At 38.3% G+C, this 17,048-nt stretch overlaps 1 protein-coding gene across 4 annotated transcripts in view; it reads left to right on the top strand.

Annotated features, from left to right (window-relative positions):
• Positions 1 to 17,048, top strand: part of LOC125232824 (hypoxia-inducible factor 1-alpha-like) — a 125,244-nt gene that overhangs the window by 48,489 nt on the left and 59,707 nt on the right. For all 4 annotated transcript variants that reach the window (XM_048138615.1, XM_048138612.1, XM_048138614.1 and 1 more), the window contains 2 exons: positions 215 to 426; positions 1,693 to 1,799. In XM_048138615.1, coding sequence (XP_047994572.1) covers positions 215 to 426; positions 1,693 to 1,799 — 319 coding nt within the window. The remainder of the gene's footprint in view (positions 1 to 214; positions 427 to 1,692; positions 1,800 to 17,048) is intronic.

The following is a 17,048-nucleotide window of genomic DNA, read 5'->3' as shown; positions in this document are numbered from 1 at the left end:
CCTATGCACTGTGACTACACACTCTTCTTTGGCAGTAATTATCTATATTCCTACTCACTAATACTAAAGGGGATATTAATCAGTGTCGCCAACTTATCGAGCATCAACCAAAGGTATGGTGCCTGTAATTCTTACTAGCCTATTGTTACTTTGACAAAAATCTTAGAGATCGTCATGTAAAGTTCATACCACTAACAGTTCAATCTCGTTCCAGGTTATCCATGTCACTGGTCACATGCTGATGCCCCAAGAGACCGAAAAACCTAACTCTGAAGACAAGAAAGACGAGAAATCTGCCAAGGGTCCTTCTTTGGTCGCCGTCGGTCGTCCCATACCGCACCCTTCTAATATAGAGATACCGCTGGACAGCAAGACTTTCTTGACTAAGCATAGTCTGGATATGAAGTTTACGTACATTGATGACACGTAAGTAGATTTGTTACTAAGTTTGATCTGAAGAAAAATCCAGCAAACAAGAGCGAGGAGCAACAATGCTTTATTTCTCATGCCATCGCTCTGCATTGGTGATAGATAGCTCTTTAAAGTAAGTTGTGTTCAACAACTGCCTTTAACGACATGGTGAGTTGGCTTGTTCTTTATTTCCAACATATATAACCTATATCTTATGAAGCACATCAATTCAACGAACATTCAACGAAGGAAAATATTTAAAATGCAGCTTAATAGTTTCTAAAACTCTTATGCTCCGCCATCTTTGTTTATGTGTTGAAAGTACGTCGGCATTCAGTTCCTTAGACAGCTACAATACCCACCATTTCCTTATCGCCGCAAAAGGTGGCGCTGTAAAAAATATCCGAAAGCCGCTTTATCTGACGAAGTGAAAGAGGCCACTGAACTGACATGCGCGCCCTTTGAGATCGCACTACCAAACGCGGTCGGGTAATATCAACAAAAATATCACCTTCAAATGTATTTTGTAGGTTAAACACGAGTGATTTCGCGGTTTTGTACATAGTCCGAGATAAACTTACGGGAGACGGTATTGTTGTATGTTTAAATGGTGTTGTGGAGTGTATAGTTTCTGTGTTGTCAAATAAGTGTATGTGTAAATAAATCCTTGAAGGATAGTGTTTTAGTTTCTGGATTTGGCAGAAATGGCGGGATATTCGAACAACTTTGTAAGTTTAGGACAATAACCAGCTGAGATACCTGACTTATTATTTGACTTTTTTGAATTTTTTGGTCAAAATTTTGTTGGAACAACTTAAATACCTGATATAAAGGGAGTGGCATTAGCTAGGTCACGCAAGGTCACCTACCGGCAAATCTATCATAACAAGTCATAACCTAAACATAGGAAGTCTGGCCTCATTTGCGAGTGACCTTCACGAAGGATGTAGGACTTTCTTTGTAATTCTTAACAAAATATTATTACTATTTTCGATATTTACTTTTGCTAACCTTGGCATTTCGGTTGCATTACTGCCGTGTTGTACTTTAACCCTTTTTAGCCTAATTTCGTTGTTAATTAGAATTGACCTGACCGCCCTTCATCATCAATCATTATTTTTTTAATAAGTAATTCATTTTGTTTTGTCTTTGAATTCAACTTGAATAAAATTGTGTTTATTTGACGTAGGAAGGTACTTGATAGGATAAGTTTTTTTTATTACAATGCTTGCAATTTTTATATAACAATGTTTTTTAAATATTTTTTATTTTATTTTACAGTCTGACGAAGACCCTGGGTTTCGGCAAGGACGAGTTAGTGGGTCATTCCCTTTACGACTACCACCACTCGGCTGATTGTGCGTCCCTGGTCCATCAATTCAAATCACGTAAGTTTTTTTTAATAAACAGGTTATCTATTGCATCACACCCCTTACCTATATGTTAAACAACAACCAAACGGTTTGAAGTGTTTACAAAAATTAGGTCATTTGACCTTGCACTAAGTCGTTTACTAATCGATTTTCGTTCGATTCGAATGTTCCAGCAAAGTATCATTCTGACCTACTTTTGGAATGTTGAACGAACTTAGCTACATGCGTTTGTAGGTCTTTCGATGACATACATACTTTTTAAATATTGAATTACGTCTTGCAAAAAAAAAAACGATTCTATACATATATAAAATAAAATAATTGATCATTTTTGAGCCCTACTTCTAACTGGTTATTGAAACATCCAAGAACATGGTTAAGCGAAATTATGAGCATTTTCAGTAGTTAACTGCAGGAAACGATTACTAAAAGTAGAATATTCTCACTCGACGCTTGTTATCGATTCCGGTTCTTTTTTCAAACGATTTCATCAGCGGAAATTTCATCTAATTAGGTCAATGTTTACAGCGCCCTCTATATTTCAGCCCCGAAACTATTATAAAACGCTGAGCGAATGTTCTCTCTGTGACAACTCTCGTTCTTCTATAACTTGGCTGACTGTGGCGCTGTTCGATAGATGGCAGCACTTGTATGAAAACATGAGAATGATTACGCTAATCTTTCGTGTTTGTGTACACTGTACAGTATACACAGACGCATTGTTTAAATATGAGAACTTGCCATAAATAGTTATTACGTACTCTATGATTTTAAAATTGTACTCAGTTGATAGCTGCACACATAATGTTTCCATGAAAACACTATTATTATACTACGAGTACAATTTTATTATTAGGTGTAGGTACAATTAGTACCCATAGCAGCGGTTTAAACGTGGACTTATTATTTATTTGTCAAACAATCAGCGAGTAGAATACAATACAATTTAAACGCAGGCGGAAACTAAGAAAGGGATTATTTATAAAATTATTTGGAAGTGGCAAATATTTTTCCTTTGTTTATCCTGAAGACGAACAGAATAATTTGTTCTCGGCAAGCCTTTTTATGACAGCTGACCGCGTAGCTCTTATTAGCAATTTGCTAGCTTATTGCGTCCCACAGCTGGGCAAAGGCCTTTCTACCACGTACTTCGGTCACAGTCTCGGCCAATATTAAGTAAGAAAGAGGATTTGCCTTTTCATACAAACGTAGTTTATTAAGATTATTGAAAATGTTTTGATACAATTTTATGTATCGATAAACTATTAGGGGTCTACTTGTCGAATGTTTATTTATTAAAACAGCGAGGAGTATTTGGATTATTTAGAAACTTGTGTTAAACGGTTTTTCGCTCGTAATTTTTACAATAAACAAAATACCTAATAAAGGCAAGCCAAGGCTCCTGGGAGTCCTGGGCGAGCTCACTCCATTGTAGGCCACGTCTTTGCCTTTGGCTAGTCTGTGGCCAAGAGTAAGCCCATTTGAGGAGTGTCTTTTAAAAAGGACTTTTCTATAAGGCAACAGACGTTATTTTTATCAATGTCTTCCTAGAGAAATAAACCTTGTTGACTTATAGAAATAAGTCCTTTTGAAAAGACACTCCTCATTTATAATAGTAAAAAAGTGAAAATCTAAGAAAATCTTCTATAATGTGAGTATCCAGGGATTCAAAAAGGAATGAGAAGGTACTTGAGCAATTCCCGAAAAGTTTGTACCGACATTTGGATCACGTCTCCGATTTTGATATAAAATTGGTAGGCTGATAGAGTCCATGATGCTGAGCAAGCTCCACTAGGTTTCCCAAAATGTCCTAGGTAGTTTGTATGAAACCTTCCTTTTTTGTTACCAGATTTTTATACATTTTCGGTAACTAAGTAGGAAAGTTTCATACAATTAACCTAGGACATTTTGGGAAACCTAGTGGATCTTGCTCAGCATCATGGACTCTATCAACCTACCAATTTTTATCCAAATCGGAGACGTGATCCAAATGTATTACAAACTTTTCGGGAATTGCTGACTTGTACAGTCAACAACACATCTGTGTATACAGATAAAGTGCCAAAAATATGTATACACACCTTTATGTACAGGTAATAAAGTTCTGTATACATATTTTTGGCACTTTGTCTGTATACACAAATGTGTTGTTGACTGTACAAGTAAAATCGATCATCCCTTGCCTCATAGGCCAATGTTACCAAAAACGATTTTCTTTTATTATCAGGGGGGTTACCATGACGTGCTAAAGCCGTTCAGTTTAGGTTGAGAGAGAGGGACGGAGCTATGTAACTGCTCTATAGCTGTGTCCCTTTCTCTCAACCTAAACTGAACGTCTTTAGTACGTCATGGTAACCCCCCAGTAAGTATAATGAGAAATCTAAACGTACACGAAGCTGACGGAGCATTATAATCTTTTAATATAGATTATGATAAAAGAAGCACGTTGTTTATAGATTGTGTTTACACGTGCGTTACTTCGTTCATAGCAAAGAGGATCGAGTATTATAGAGAGTTACTGTCAAAGTAAAATGTGTAATCACAGTGCACAGACTGCCATCTCTCGACACAGGCTTAAAACTTTTGAACCTGAGTTTTGACAATTTGGCCCATATTCTTAGCTTGATATGAGTTAAAATGTCAAATATTTTTATTAGCGCCATCTAGCCGAGCGCTCCCCAAAGGTGTAACGCGATCTTGGCCACCTTACCTTTTTCATTATATGGTTTTGAGATACGTTTTTTTCTTAGACTTTATCTGTCTATACGGAGTTACATATGTCTTTGGTTCATAGCTTGCTCCAATCTTAGATAGAGACAGCGGCTTTTTTCAATAAACAATATAATATAGACGGAAATAAGACCAAAACATATTGGTTTCTCATCGATTTATATTGAATAACATACATACATACAGTCACGCCTGTATCCCACAAAGGGGTAGGCAGAGCACATGAAACTACTAAAGCTTCAGTGCCACTCTTGGCAAATAAGGGGTTGAAAGAAAACGAAACTGTGGCATTGCAGTATATTGAATAACATTAACATTAGAATTACCTACTAGATTCGTCCTAATACAAAATGAATTGTCACTTGTTGAAAACAAGAATATATCTTTGTTTATACGTCGCATAAGTCGCATTGAAAGAAATATCGTTCTTTTTCGTTTTTTTTAAATTATTATAAATGGGCTTACTCGGGCAAAGACGTGGCCTACGGTGGAGTGACCTCGCCCAGAAGATGCCTGTTCAACCTTGATTTGGTTTGTTTGTATAGATATAGAAATAAACAATTATTAACTCTTGATATCAAAGCGGAAAGCGGGCTTACACGAGAGGATGCTCAGGACTGCGAGACTGCGAAAAGTAGATTAAAGGAAGTACGAGAGCGGACACTGACAATGGCCGGGATCACGCTAAAGCACTGGTCCTACCGCGAGCTAGTAAAATATGAGCTATCGGCTATAAAAACGAACAAAAGTCTCCCTTGTAAACTCCCGTGTAATAAAAGAGACACGGCGATGTTTATAGTTACTCGCCCTGCGGTGAACTATCAATATCGCCGTCTTTTATTTTGTACGGGAGTGCATATCTTTTGTTCGTTTTCATAGCCGATAGCTCATAGCTTACTAGCTCGCGGTGGGATCAGTGCCTATGTGGGGAAAAAATGACTGTTTTCGATTGAAAGGTGATTATGATTACTTAACCCGTCGTGTAACTACTTAAAAATAACAAACAAAATTGATTTAATTAAATAATTTAATATGTTCCCTGGTTAGAAACGATTCTCAGTTACGTAGTATGAGGACGATACGCGTAATTGTTTTTTTACCCGAAGTTATTTTTGCACACTTGGCCGACGGCCACACCTTCCATTGAGAACGCCATTATTTTTCTCATTTTATTTCTTACATTGTAACCACTGACATTAACAAAGAAAAAAGAAAAAAAATCTACTTTGATTAGCTCTACACGTCTTTGTCAAAAAGATATTTTTTCCCGCTTCTTCGCCCGCGTACTAAAAGTAATATTATTCAAACGTTAAACCCCCATTTCACCCCCTTAGGATGTGAATTTTGAAAAATCCTTTAACCACCGTATAAGGAACCTACCTACGTGCCAAATTTGGAATCTCTAGGACCAACGGTTTCGGCTATGCGTTGATATGTCAATCAGTCAGTCAGTTAGTTTCTTCTTTTATATAATTAGATGTACAAATAGGTAATAGCAATTCGAATGCGTGTCGATTTAAAAAAAATCCCTTCGATCTGGTTTTAATGTAGATACTGCCACTCGTTCGTGAACGTCCTGCTTTCGCACTCGTATATTATCTACCATTATACTATCTGTGATTGTGACATGCATCTTTTATTTATTTTTATCGACATTTCTGAAGTAGTTCAATAGGCAAGTTTTAAGACCAAATTGGCCTGAAAGGGACTGTCTGATAGCAATGATAAATGTCACGGAAGCGTCGATTCAGGAAGTACCCACCGATAGTTTGTAGGTAAACGTACAAACAGCATCGATTCTATCGGTAGAAACGTCGTTTTTTCCTATATAAGTATATCTAAATGATTTTATAAATATAGATATAAGCCACTCATACCAATAAGACTTATTTCTGATTTAATAGGACAATATCTGGGCGACCGAGCTTCGCTCGGTTCTATTTGAATATATCACGTCTTTAGATAAAAAAAAACTCTTATAAATACAAAAACAAAAAAAAGACAACAAACAAAAACTTAATTTCTGGCCGGGATTCGAAACCCTGACACCTACGATCTATCTGCGTACATTAGACCGACCTCGTACGACTGAGCTAAGCGGAATCGATGCGCGCGCGGCGAAATTAACGACCATATTTTTACGTTTACTAATGCGAAAGAAAAACTCATGAAAACTCGAAAATTCGCGTTTTCCGGGATCTAAGGCTACGCTAGATCGATTTTTCATCCCCGAACACCCCCACATAACAAATTTCAGCGAAATCGTTAGAGCGGTTTCCGAGATCGTCGGTATATATAAATAAATAAATAAATAAATATACAAGAATTGCTCGTTTAAAAGTATAAGATATCTTGTAATATTTATGTGGTGGCCAATGGCCAATAACAACGGCAGAGACTATACATATATGTCTTAAGTTCGTTTTCTTATGTATCTTTAAAAATTATACAAAAAGAATGTCTATAAATAAGACATTTAAATATCATTTCCGCGAGTGATCCGAATGAACATATTTTAGATTTGCGTGGATAAAAATATATTTTAAAAATAATTCGTATTCCTTTTTTATTCAGATATCTAAACTAGCTTCGTTTTATGTTTCAAACAGAAAACGATATTGAATACTCGACGATAATGATTTGTCGAGCGAAAAATATTGGATGAAACTTTATACCCTATGTATTTTCATATAAAAGCCGTACCAGCTTTCACGTATGCTACAATATTTTCAATCAAGCCGATACAAAGATGCCTTATCAACTCGAATAACCACAAAACTAATAACTTCTTTATATCCTTCCGTCTAGCCATTTTCGTAGGTACAGTGGGCCAAGAAAGTAGTCTACCAGTTTTTACAACAGTTTCAGGAAGCTCTAACGATCGCTAAGGTTGACTTGACATGGCATGACGTAAACATCATATATAGAGAGAGCAATTGTCACTGACATAATATTATTGCAAGCGGAAATCGACCTTGTTGTCTCATGACGTTCAAACGAACCTCACCCGTAAATTGGTAAACCACATTTTTGGTCGACTGTACCACCCGTTCACGGCCAATACGGCAAGTCTTAAGGGGCTTGATCAATAAGCCTGTTATTTGCCTCCAAATACTTGTCTTCTACGAGTAACATATACTTCATCATATCAGCCTTTTATCGCCCACTGCTGAGCATAGGCCTCTCTTCTAAGTACGCCACTTCTCCCGGTCCTGGGCTAATCTCATCCAGTTGTGACCCGCAGTTTTTCGGATGTCGTCGTCCCAACGGGCCAACGGATGCCAGGCACTTCTTATATTTGTTAGCGGCCACCATTCCGTTAACATTTTGGTCCACCTGCCATCACTCTGCCTAGCAACATGTCCCGCCCAACTCCATTTTAGTTTAGTAATAACGAAACCTACGTCTTGCACTTTAGTGCGACGACGGATTTCGGCATTCCTTACTCGATCTTGCATCTTAATACCGAGCATGGCGCGCTCCATGGCTCTCTGTGCTACTCGTATCATATGCACATCCTTCTTAGTGAGCGTCCATGTCTCGGCACCGTAGGTCATGGTGGGCAGGACACATTGATTAAATAGGCGAGTTTTCAAGCACTGTGGAATGTCAGCGGGTTTGAGGATATCCGCAAGTTTATTAAATGCCGCCCAACCGAGCTGGATTCTCCTGGAGAGATCTCCAGGAGAATCCAGCAACAGATCTCAAGGAGATCCTTTTCTTGGACATATACTTAAGCAACCATAAGGTCTTGAATTGTGTTTGTGCATTGCAGGAGGAAACGTAAAGAAATGCCAATACAAACATTTTGCTGAAACTATTTACGAATTTGGCTATTACCTATTCCATTTACCTATGCCAAAAATGTCCAACTGCTACGAAAAACTGCATCTAAAATCTTCCTTACGTTAGGCGTTAAGACAGAGCCTGTGTAGGTAAACTCTTTTATCTAGACTGGTTGTCCAATTTCAGACCAGCCTTTCTAAAAGTTCTAGTTATCCGCCATCGCTGAAGTTCTGTCAAATACATAAGTAAAGATGAAAATACAGAGTATGTGAGATAAATCCGACCCACATACATTTTTAAGATCTTAGCGGGCCCTTAAAACTTTACCAAAATGTCACACATCTCTCCTCCATTCTTCGCCTTTACCCACCCATTTGTTTTGATATTCGAGCCACGCGCGACACGCGCCCCCTGTATTTGTATCAGTTATGCGAACGCACTTGGGCCATATTTTAATGGACATTCGCTCAAGAAAACTGTCATGGCGGCTTTAACAAGAAAACTGTCATAAAGGCTACTGTTGACGAAAATGATGGGAAGTTAGGTTGATGTAACGGATCCCTTTTATTTGAATGAATGTTTTTTCTGACCCAAAGAGGCGCTGATATTCTTGCAGTGGCAGTGGCACGAATAAGACTTACATACACACATACATACATGTATGATGTAATCACGCCTGTATCCCATAAAGGGATAGGCAGAGCACATGAACTACTAAAGTAAAGTTTCAGTGCCACTCTTGGCAAAAAGGGGTTGAAAGAAATCCTATCCTCTCCTCTCCTCCTCCTCTTGCCTACGCCACAATTTAACCCATCTCCCACAGGCGACTTCTACGACACCCACGGGAAGAAACGGGGTGGTGAATTTTTTAACCCGTCACCACGCGGGGTATGGTTAAGAGATCATTTTTAAGCTTTAATATTAAAGTATCTTGGTTTTTATTTCCACAACATTTAAGGAAGACTACGCTCCCTTGAAAGCTTACATACGTATACGTACATACCTCGGATAGCCAAACTAAGTAAGTACACAACAGTTTTACTAGTAAACATAAAAGAAAATAAAAGACAACTGTGCGCAAAAACATGTCCCTGAAATAATAAGTCCCTGAATAAAAATATTCTAACAGAATATTGTGGACATATGGTTTGGGCACAATTTGATGTCCTTTTTAACTCGAAAGCTTTTATTACGCACAGCCCCTGAGTGCCCTTTTCATGGCACGAGGATCGCGTATAATAAAACTGGTAAAATTGCTTTACTTATTTAAAACATTTATAACCTCTGAGCCGAGATACGCCTCATTATGTCTCTTGTAAAGTAACTTTATCATAAACTAGCTTGGCCCGTTGCTTGCGAAATCGCAGGAATTTAATGTCTGAGATGTATTTACCTACTCTGGTTTAAGTTCTTTTTATGTTTTTATACAACACATGCAAATAGTGTTAATAGTACCTACATTTGCCTCTATTTTACTGACTAAGATTGTCTTATATTTTATGTTTATATACTTATAATTTTATCATTGTACCTACTTGCTATTGCTAACAATAACGCGGACATCTCAATTGAAATTTATGGTGACAATGTAAATTGTTCTTTGATAATATAATGGTCGTTTTAGACATCAGTATAAATTGAAATCACATTGACATTTTGTGTTCATGTTTATTTATTATGTTAATTTAGTCTATTATCTTTAGGCCCCGTGTGGTGACGGGTTAAGAATTTCACCACCCCCTTTCTTCCCGTAGGTGTCGTAGAAGTCGACCGTGACATATGGGTTAAATTGTGGCTTAGGCGAGAGGCTGGCAACCTGTCACTGCAATGTCACAATTTCGATTTCTTTCAACCCCTTTTGCCAAGAGTGGCACTGAAACTTGAGTAGTTCAGGTGATCTGTTTACCCCTTTATGGGATACAGGCGTGATTATATGTATGTATGTATATTTAGGCAACTTCGAAAATCACCTTATAAGACACGTATCTTTTTGATAAAATAGAGCACCTGCCAGACTTTTATTAGATGAAAACGACATTACCCCTGCTGATAGACAAGAAAATGTTATCCTAAACTAATACGTGTGTGTTCGCCATCTTCGTACACCAACGAAACAAATAATGTCAAATGAACTAACTTCCTTAGATTCCATTCAATCAAACACTATTCGCACAAGTTCAATAAGATTTTTCTGACGTTCGAGAGAAACATTATATTGTCGATGAAGCACATTTTTTCTATATTTTTTTAAGTATATTATGAACCGTAACCCTTTTTCTTAAGTCTCTTTTCTTTTTTTATAAATGCTACCTAGAAGCTTTTCCTGCTTCATTCGTTCCCAAGACAAAAATATACCATTTCGGTGAAAACGTAACCGGACTCGCTAAATACTTAACAAGCGGTAAGTTACAAACAAAGTTAAGGCGAGTAAGCTATTAGATAAAGTACCCTTTTCTTGGCTCATCAAAATAAACGTATAACGGTCGAATTAATGGACCTTGCGAAGAATCTTCAAACGAATGCAATCCTCTAGAATTTGTATACTGCTAAGATGTTCAATTGGTTTGTTTTACATACATACATACCTACATACAATCACGCCTGTATCCCATAAAGGGGTAGACAGGACAGAGCACATGAAACTACTCAAGTTTCAGTGCCACGCCTGGAAAATAAGGAGTTGAATGAAAACGAAATTGTGACATTGCAGTGACAGCTTGCCAGTAGCCTACGCCACAATTTAACTTATATCCCAAGGTCGACTTTTACGGGAATAAAGGGGGTGGTGAAACTCTTAACCCGTCACCACACGGGCACAAGTGTGTTTTAGCCACCTGAAAATCAGAGAAACTTTATATAAAAACAAATCCCTCAAATCATCACCAAGTCTGCGTTCCACCGCGTTCAGGGAATCGTATTAAAAACTTCTCCGAAAGTCAGTAGGAAGTCGCACGAAGTCGTTAAAAAGGAATACCTTTCCTTCGCCGCGACTGAAAATGTAACCAAGAGTATATTTAACTTACGAATATATGTTATTGTTACGACCGGGTCCCGTGTTGCTCGACCATAACCCTTCCGATGATCGTAAAGATTATAGCTGACGATTCAACCGTTCTGATGCCATCTAACTGTTATGCGTCACCTCCAATTTATATTATCGTATTCGTGGATCTATTGCGAATGTGGATTTTTAGTAACCGTCCACTTTTCATCAAATCAGGAAGATCAGGGTTCGTGGCTCTGTAGAAATGCTATTAGTGCTCTTTTAAGTCTTTTTAAGAGATTTAGCTCTTCTCTCACGTATTTATAGAGGAGGATCATTCTTCGACCCCAACTCGCAACTGATTTTATAGATACTTGATACTAATTGGGGTCACCTTTCCAAGCACTACAGAAGCAATTCTTCATTTTCGACAGTTATTTCCGGGGATTGGCATTTTTCGCTAACAGAAATGGCTCATAAACATATTTTATGGCCCGACACGACGAACGAAATACATAAAAATGCTACCCAGTAAATCCATATAAGGCACTTGGAGATCTTAGCAGAAAAGTGTTTTCCCTGGGCAAAAATCTTATTCGCTGGGCTGTCGTGTAAGCCGAGTCTGATTACTTGTAAAGTTTAAGACAAGTTGGCGCTTTGAAGTTTTACGGAAAGTGAATAAGTTAGGAGAAATTTCCAAGCGACTCTTCATCTTACAAATTACTCCTACTTATATTTTTAGAGAGTAAAACTAGTAATGCAGCGAAGTCACAGCATATTGCGTATTGTAGTAACAGCACAACTGATTAAGCAAATCTTTAGTCAGTTTAGTTTGTTCTACAAACTTAAAGATCGCAATAAGTAGACTTCTGATCAGTATTATGTATCTTCCACAAATTCCATTCATATACTGTGTGTACAAATAATGTATATTGAAATGTATCTTAATATTGTATTGTTTCCCGAGTATTTACATAAATGTCTTGGCTTTGTGTATGGCAGGTATCCAGCATCGCGTAGGCGTTTTCGCCGTTATGTCTTCCTTTTCATTATACTTATTTTCGTAGACATTGTTCATCTGGCTCAGGTGAACAGGTACGCTAATTTTAGACTATATTCCTGATTCTGTTGGTCTTGCCTGTTGTTGTTTCAAGATGCTCGACCTGTTCAAATATTTGTTCAGCTAGCTACAATGTAAACAATATCAAAGTGCTTGTACTTTTAGTTAAATCAGAAAACTTTCAAGGTCATAATTTTGCACGTTGTCCAGCTTTGGTAAACAGTAGCCTATGTATGTAGGGTTCTTTTTTTAATAAAGCCTTATCTGTTGTTATTTCGAGATAGATGCTTGTTGTCCTCAAATGTTTACAAGAAAGTAAGTTTTCAATTACAGACTGCTTTGCTCTCGTCAATTCGGTGAAACTTTCTTGCCTAACCGACGGGCAAAAACCGTAAGGTTTTTGCCCGTCTAATTATTCATGTCTCATCTTACAGATAACCTAAAATAAAATTTAGATTATTCTTGTTGGTATTTATTAATCGAGGTAAGCTTCCTCAAATATTTGCCCTGCTATGGCCAATAAACACTTTCCACAAGCCGCTCAGGTCGCAAAAAGTTCGAAAAGGGTATATCTTATGCAACCCGTGGTAAGGAAATCAAATGGGAGACGGAGTTCACGTGGTTTGCATATTTATAAGGTCTGCTTGGTGACACGAGTATGACGCCTTTGTCGGAGATTTTTTTACATTCACTAGAATCCTCCAATTCAAGTTTATTGAATTGTACGGCGTTTTAATAATGCTCAAGCTAGAGGTTTCTAATATTGCTGTATTAAATATGTTGTAAGGATTGGATTAATATTGTATTGTGTGGCGCTGGTCGATGCTACATGGGAGTAGGTAAAAGTGGGAAATCAATTTTATTTGTATTACCCACTGTGAAGAAATAACCTTATGTCTATTTGACTTAAGCAGTTCTTAGATCATTTATTTTTGTAACATATGTTTTTATTCTTCTTAGTTGTCGGAGAGTTTACTCGAGTAATGCGTGTTAAAATAAATGTAAAAGTATTTTTTTGTAATAAAAACGTTCTGGCTAATAATAATAAAATGCAATTATTTCACACGTTAGAGCTTTTTTCTTCGAAATACAAAAATCTTATAATACTTGGTGATTTTAACTTGTACTCAGCTTCATCTGATGTTCAAAATTATTTTGATTTTTTTTTGGCCTTCTGTGGACTAAGTCAGAGAAACCTAGTCACGAATACCAACGGGAGGTTATTAGATTTAGCCTTGACATCTGGACGGGATGAAGATATGTCTGTAAGGTTGGCCCTTGATATTCTGGTTTCAGTGGACGAGCATCACCCACCACTGGAAATCAACGTGGTGGTAGGCGCGTGTAAGCCCAAAACTGTGATAGATGCTGGTAAGCCTCAATACAACGCATCGAATGAGACTAAGGTCCACCCTTACCCTAAATGGAATTTCTGTAAGTGTAATTTTAATCAACTGTATCTTGATATGACACTGATAGACTGGTCCTCCCTGTATAGTATAAGAGATGTTGAAGTAGCTGTTCAATGTTTTTATGTTAAGCTATATAGTGTGATAAATAGTAACGTACCTACTAAAAGACACAATAATAATAAGAGTAATGACAAGTTTAAATATCCCGAATGGTATACCGTAGATATAATAAGGGATATAAAGGCAAAAGCATATTGGCATAAGTTATATAAACACAGCGGAGATGAGAACCATTATAAAATGTTTTCTTATTACAGGACCATAGTTAAGAAAAATATTAGTGCGTCATTAAAAATGTACCAGGAACGCTTACAGAAAAATTTCATTAGCGATCCCGCATCATTCTGGGGGTTTGTAAGATCACAGCGCGACAGTCGTAATAAGTATCTAAGGACGGCCAGACGTTACAACCGGAAGAATGTGCTAGGGAGTTGGCAAAATTCTTTCAATCCGTGTACAGTAAGGTCGAACCACGTCTGAACCCGAGTGTAGCGGCGGAAGAGGCGGCAGCGGGCGGTGCAGGGACAAGTTTAAGAGTACATATACCGTGCTTGCAGCTATCGGATGTGCAAACTGCCCTGCGCCGGCTTAAGCCAAAGCGATCTGCCGGACCCGATGGAATTCCGCCGTATGTGGTCAAAGACTGTCGAATTTTGTTAGCAGAGCCCTTGTTACACATTTTTAATCTGTGTCTCTATCAGAGCGTATTTCCAGAATGTTGGAAGACCACTCGAGTTACACCAGTCCCGAAGAGTGGGGCAGGAACGGATGTGAGCGGATTCCGACCAGTGGCGGTTTTGTCAACATTTGCCAAACTATTGGAATCCGTGTTACACGCAGCGATATTTCCCCAGGTGGCTGCGAGACTGAGTGAAGCCCAACATGGCTTTCGTCCAGGCCGTGGCACGGAGAGCAATTTGCTGTGCTTTATGAACTATGCGACACAGGAAGTAGACCGGCTAGGCGGACAAGTCGATGTCGCATATTTCGATTTTACGAAAGCGTTCGATACCGTGGATAACGATATACTGTTGGCAAAGCTGGCTTCGATGGGATTTACGCCAAGTCTGATTAGTCTCTTTGCAAATTACTTTAGTAACCGCAAGCAATACGTGGATTATAAAGGCCACGTATCGGATTGTTATCGAACGCTTTCAGGTGTAAGCCAGGGCAGTAATTTGGGCCCCTTAAACTTCAATCTCATGATCAGTGATCTTCCGAGTGTTGTAGAGCATGCTACCTGCCTGATGTTTGCAGATGACCTTAAATTGTTGTTGAAAGTCAGGGATGGCAATGATTGTAGAAGATTACAGAGTGACATCGACAAGGTAGTGAATTGGAGCCACAAAAATAAGTTGTCCTTCAATGTGTCCAAATGCAACGTAGTGACATACAGCAAAGCCGTCTCTCCATTGGTACACTCGTATAACATTGCAGGGGAACCAATAACGCGAGTGTCGTCTGTGCGAGATCTGGGTTTGCGGGTTGAGTCGGATCTGTCCTTTAGAAAGCACATAGTAGATACTTGCAAGAAAGCTTTTAGAAACTTAGGCTTTATACTACGCCAGACAAAGGACTTTAAAAACACGGCAACAGTCAGGGCTCTCTATAACGCGCTAGTAAGGAGTAGACTAGAAAGTGGGGCAATGATATGGAACCCTCATGAAGCGAAGTACTCTTTGATGGTAGAAAAAATCCAAAACAAATTTACCAGATATTTGTACTTAAAAGAGTATGGAGTGTATCCGTTTTATCCACTCATGTACCCGACTCTCTTTGTTCTTGGCATGGTAGGTTACACGAAACTGGAAGTGAGGCGAAATCTGTCATTGGCGACATATGTGTTCAAAGTTTGGCGGGGGATCGTGCACAATCCGGAAGTGCTGGGGGAGTTAGGACTGGTGGTGCCGCGCGCGCGCGGGCCGTGCCGCCGCGCTCCGCGCATGCTGGCGCGCCCGAGCGCGCGCACTAATTTGCTAGCTGCAGCACCGTTGGTCGCGGCAATTAATATTTTAAACAAGATCTCGGTTGAAATAGATCTCTTCAGCTGTACTCTTACTAAGTTCACAGAGGCCACTTACAAATATTTGTGTAATTTAAATAAATGAAATTATATATTAGCTAAATAGTGTATATATTAATGGTAGATTTGATATTCCTATTTTAGAATGAAATGTGTATTATTTTAGTAACTTATTTTATATTGAATTTGACATTGAATTTTGTGATAATGATAAGTAATGAATAATAATGTATTTTTAGTGTTAATGTGACTAGTATATAAGCGCTTTGGTTAACACTGTAATGCTTATGTATGCTAAAATAAATGAAATGAAATGAAATGAAAAAACACCAAAAAGAGGACATAAACTACGCAGCTCGGTACTAAATATAAAACAGCCTAAAAATTCGTTAGCCCACGCAGTTTTAGGTACGCACCGTTTAGCCTTGTATTAAATTCTAGCCTTTAAAAAAGGTCCGCTAAGTCAACTGCGTAAAAGGGAACATCACGAGATACATTCCACGTTCACAGTTTATGTTCACTTTTTATATAGTATTCTGTCCTCAAATGATGTTAGTAAGTATTGATTCTTTACCTTGCTGCCTGTTTTTATACTGCTTACCTTAGTCTGTTGAGAGTTACCTGTATTTTAATCAAGAAAACGCACCTACCTACGTTATCAGTAGAATTGTATGGGTGCAGCAGTATAAATGGGTCGACTGAATTCACTCGACAGTGTTAATGTAAGGCAGTAGTTTAACATCTCCATGCTTAGGCACTGGTCCCACCGCGAGCTAGTAAACTATGAGCTATCGGCTATAAAAACGAACAAAAGATAATCACTCCCGCGTAAATAAAAGAGACACGGCGATGTTTATAGTTACTCGCCCAGCAGTGAGCTATTAATATCACCGTGTCTCTTTTATTTGCACGGGAGTGCTTATCTTTTGTTCATTTTTATAGCCGATAGCTCATAGCTTACTAGCTCGCGGTGGGACCAGTGCCTTAGTCCTAGATATTATTAGTTTGGTTCCTTTCATCGGGCCAACTGTTGTCAACATCACACTAAGTGTCATCACAAACTTTTACGTCCTCGTGAAACAAAACCAATAAAATGTCTCTTGTTACACATCGCTAGCTCAGATCCTTCACCACTCACAAAATTACTCCCCATACATGTCAGTGCCAAACACCCGAATGGTTATTTCACCATAAAGCAATCTGACATGGT

The sequence above is a fragment of the Leguminivora glycinivorella genome, chromosome 13, assembly GCF_023078275.1.
Source record: "Leguminivora glycinivorella isolate SPB_JAAS2020 chromosome 13, LegGlyc_1.1, whole genome shotgun sequence".
Lineage (NCBI taxonomy): Eukaryota > Metazoa > Arthropoda > Insecta > Lepidoptera > Tortricidae > Leguminivora > Leguminivora glycinivorella.
The sequence above is the reverse complement of the archived record's forward strand: the minus strand, read 5'-3'. Positions and strand labels throughout refer to the sequence as shown.